The sequence below is a fragment of the Octopus bimaculoides genome, chromosome 4, assembly GCF_001194135.2.
Source record: "Octopus bimaculoides isolate UCB-OBI-ISO-001 chromosome 4, ASM119413v2, whole genome shotgun sequence".
Taxonomy (NCBI): domain Eukaryota; kingdom Metazoa; phylum Mollusca; class Cephalopoda; order Octopoda; family Octopodidae; genus Octopus; species Octopus bimaculoides.
In genome coordinates this window covers 16,554,081-16,558,464 of record NC_068984.1, presented here as the reverse complement: position 1 = coordinate 16,558,464, position 4,384 = coordinate 16,554,081, and the positions used below count along the sequence as shown (strand labels likewise).

Genomic DNA, 4,384 nt, shown 5'->3' with positions numbered 1-4,384 from the left:
TATATATATATATATATATATATATATATATACACACATACATTTATATAGGCATACAAATTCATACAAGCATAAATCCAGCCATTCATAAATCAACCCATCCTTCTGTGTTATATACATCTATCAACAAAGCATGGGAGGCAGAATTGATTATCTTAAAGGAAAAAAAAAATATCTAAATTTGTTTGCTTTTACAGCTTCACTGTGCAAATAAATATTTATGCTCAATTATATACACATTTTGAAATAATAGAGATCCATCTTACATAGTCTGTACCTTGTTCCCAAAGTTAATAAATTCATTTGAGATAATCAACAATGTGTTGAATGCTATAAAATTTTCAAAAAAGATAATCAAAGATAATCAAATATGCTGCCCATCATATGTTAATTACACCTGTGGTTTCTTTTTCTGTTTACCTGTGTTGAAGTTGGCAGTTGATCAAGATCAATTAAATGGGCAACAACTGCTAACTTTTCATGATAGTACACCTGTATGACAGACATCAACAGTTGAGTGCAATGAATAATGCGGCAGGTAAACTGATTAATTTTCATCGTATCATGCAGTCTGAAAAAGAAGACGAAAAAAAAAAAGAAGAAACAAAGAAAACAGTTAACTATTTTAGTTCTTTAAGAAAAAAAAAAATGGAAAAAAATTATGTGAAATGCTGATAAAATTAGAGTAAAAATAAAAAATAAACATGTACAGTTAAAACAAGAAAAAAATTTTAAAAAGAAATATTAACCAGAATTTACAGGACATAAATTAGAAGATTAGTTCATTTTTACAGCAGTAGATTAGTGAAATTGTTGAAGCATCAGATAAAACAGGGTGAAGGATTTAATTCCATACCTATAGTTGTTCTGAGTTTAATCCTATAGTATTCAGATTAATCTATGAAATGTAATACTTATGATTCATATTGTTTTGAACTAATGGCTGGCATTAGAAAGGACATTCAGTCATAGAAACCATGCCAAAACAGACAATTGGAGCCTGGTGCAGCTCTCCATGTTGCCAGCTCCTGTCAAACTGTCCAGCACATGCCAGCATGAAAAATAGAATTAAATGATGAGGATGATTATCTTGCAACTCAAGATTTCAATGATGTCATCATCATCATCATCATCATCATCATCATCATCATCACCACCATTGTCATTTAACGTCCACTTTCTATACTTGTATAGGTTAGATGGTTTGATTGGGGACTGGCAAGTCAGAAGGCTGCACCAGGTTTCAATTTGATCTGGTAAGGTTTCTACAGCTTAATGCCCTTCCTAATGCCAACCACTCTAAGAGTGTAGTGGGTGATTTTTATCATCCACCGGCATGGGAGCCAGTCATGCAGCACTGTCACCGACCACACTCGAATGGTGCTTTTTACATGCCACTGGCATGGGTGCCAGTCAGGCGGCACTGGCATCGGCCACTACAATGATTTCACTTGGTTCAACAGGTCTTCACAAGCATGGTATCTTGCCCAACGATTGAAGGGTGCTTTTAAATGGGCTAGTTATGCGACACTGGCAGAGGCTATGGCTACGATCTCACTTGGTTTGCAGGGTCTTCTCAAGCACAGCATATCTCTAAAGGTTTCAGTCACTTGTCATTGCCTCTGAGAGGTCCCATGTTTGAAGGTCATGCTTCACCAATTCATCCCCAGCCACAGATCTTGTCAGTAACCCTTAACAGGTTGTCCCATAGGAACCTCCAGTTGTCCTCCACATTATGCGGTGCTATATCCTCCTCCTTTGGTGATTGGCAGGTTTCCTGAAGTTAGTATTACAGATCATAAGATCATTTGCATCACAGAACTCCAGCAGCCTGGTTCCCTCCTCATTGTAGGAATCAAGTCCATTGCCTCCATGTCCACCATGGAAGTTCTTTGGATGTTATCCATCATGCCCATTGAAGTCACCAGCCACAAAGAGAAGGTCCCCGTCATTTGTCGATGAGGTAGTTTGCAAGAGGGTGTCATAAAATCAGTCTTTCTGTTCATCAGGTAGCCCTGGCTGATGGGCATAGGCCGAGATAATGGTTGCTAATCCATGTTGCAGCACTAGTCTAAGCTTAAATATTCTATCACAGACTCTTGAAACCTCGATTACCTTATCAACCTATTTCTCTGCAAGGAGTACACCCATGCCCCCAACCTCATCAGTGTTCCCTACCCAGAAAATCTTATACCTATGTTCTTTGCCTGTAAGGAACCTAGCAGAACTTCCTCTCCACTTTACTTCTTGGATGCAGCACAAATAAACATATCTCTGTTCAAGCATCTCTATTCTTAGAGATTTTTACTTTTAGAATGACATAGTAGGGTAGGTGTGAGAGGTTGGATCTGACAAGTTTGAACATAAAAAAAAAATAGACTATTTGGGCCGGATATGGCTTGTTTAAGTACTAAATGGTTAAACTCTGCCCAGATCACCTTTGACTTTTGTCCTTCTGAGGTAGATGAAAGAAAGAACTGCATACATACTGGTAATGGATTGGAATTTAATCAACTAATATTGGTGTCTCCTAGATTTCTTTAAACAAGAGTCTATAGTTGAGAATAGAGAACAAAACTACTTAATGTTGCTCTTAACACTTTAAATATGGGAGCAGGTTTAAACCTCACAAGTCACAGTATTTGTGTGTGGAGCTACAGTATTTAGGTATTATTAACTATGAAAGACCTAATGATGGAACAATACCATACAAACCTTGTAATCAATCACATATGAGATGCAGCACTGGATTAACCATTAAGTAAAATAAGCATGTGCTTAAGGCATCAAGGGAAGGGGACACCACAGAAATGGTAAATGGCTTATGGTATAAATCATTTTAAACTTGCTGAAATAATATTCAAAGTGATTTATATAATTGGAAATATAATTTCAAAGTGTTCCTGGTGTCAACACTAGAAGGATGAAAGGCAAAGGTGATATGATGTCACACAATATTATTTGGTTGAAAGTTAGCAGCCATCATTTGCTATAAAAGTGAACACATACTAATGTCTTAAATATTTGTGAGTTCAATAAAACGAATTGATTTTTGGCAATTGGTTCTAATTTGCAACAATATATTTGGTTCAAACGTTTAAACTGCTTTCAAGGCAGTATTCAAGCAATTTTATATTGCAAATGGCAACCGCTAACCTTCAACCAAATATCACATAAAATACCTGGAACAGAAGTAACAATAATGATTTCATAATATTCATTGGTGTTTTAATGATTAGGTTTCTGGACCTTTCCAGACCCTTGTTGAGAAACAAATAAATTCAACAAGTGGAGCTGAGATTTCCTCTTCAACAAATGCATCAATGCTAGAAAGTTCCTATCTTGGAACCAATTCAACCCCTATTAAATACTACTTTTTCTGTGCAAAAAAGACACCTACTTAACATTTCAATTCCTCTCTCTCTCTCTCTCTCTCTCTCTCAATTATTTTATCTCCATTACACTCGAGCAAAAAAAAAAAAAATGATTTATGAATTTCTTTCTCTTCGAAATTCCTTCCCACCCCCTTGGAAAAATATTTCCCCACAAAGTCCTTTATAATCAGTTCATTGGTGCAAATTTTTGTTCTCATATTCATTTAAAGCACATTTTTTTACACCTATTACACTTGCTTTTGTTTTTTGTTTTGGTAGCCGGGGTGTTAAAGTAAACATTAACCAATTTATCAGAACTTTACCAATGTACTGAAACAATAAAACTATAGATAATGTCTTTCATTTTGTTCCATAGCTAAAACTGTTTCATTCTTAACATAATTTGAAAAGTAACACAACTCAAATTAGAAGACATAAGAATATGAAAACGTTCAGAGGAGTTGTTTCTTTACATTGCACCTTCAATACTATTTATATAGAATTTTAAATCATCTCAAGATTCAAATGGTTCAGAAAAATATTCAATTCCATCTTCCAATTTTCAAAACAACCATAGAATTTCCCATGGAATGCTACTGTTACTACTACTACTACTACTACTACTACTACTACTACTACTACTACTACTACAATATATATATCATCATCATCATCATCATCATCATCGTTTAACGTCCGCTTTCCATGCTAGCATGGGTTGGAGAATTTGACTGAGGACTGGTGAAACCGGATGGCAACACCAGGCTCCAATCTAAATTTGGCAGAGTTTCTACAGCTGGATGCCCTTCCTAATATATGTATATGTAGGGAGAATTCACAAAAAAACAAAAGACAAAGACAGGTAGTGTAGACAACAAACAAATGTATTAGTTTAACGCTCGGGAAGTGAAAAAGTCTTTAATGTTTTAAACCTACGCTCTTCCACAGAAAAGAACAGAAAGAAACAAGGAGAGAAAATAAAGAATGTGTAGTGGCTAGCGATCTATCAT

At 35.5% G+C, this 4,384-nt stretch overlaps 1 protein-coding gene across 6 annotated transcripts in view; it reads right to left on the bottom strand.

Moving 5' to 3' along the window:
• Positions 1–4,384, bottom strand: part of LOC106883437 (uncharacterized) — a 155,399-nt gene that overhangs the window by 9,352 nt on the left and 141,663 nt on the right. For all 6 annotated transcript variants that reach the window (XM_052966910.1, XM_052966907.1, XM_052966909.1 and 3 more), the window contains one exon: positions 421–571. In XM_052966910.1, coding sequence (XP_052822870.1) covers positions 421–571 — 151 coding nt within the window. The remainder of the gene's footprint in view (positions 1–420; positions 572–4,384) is intronic.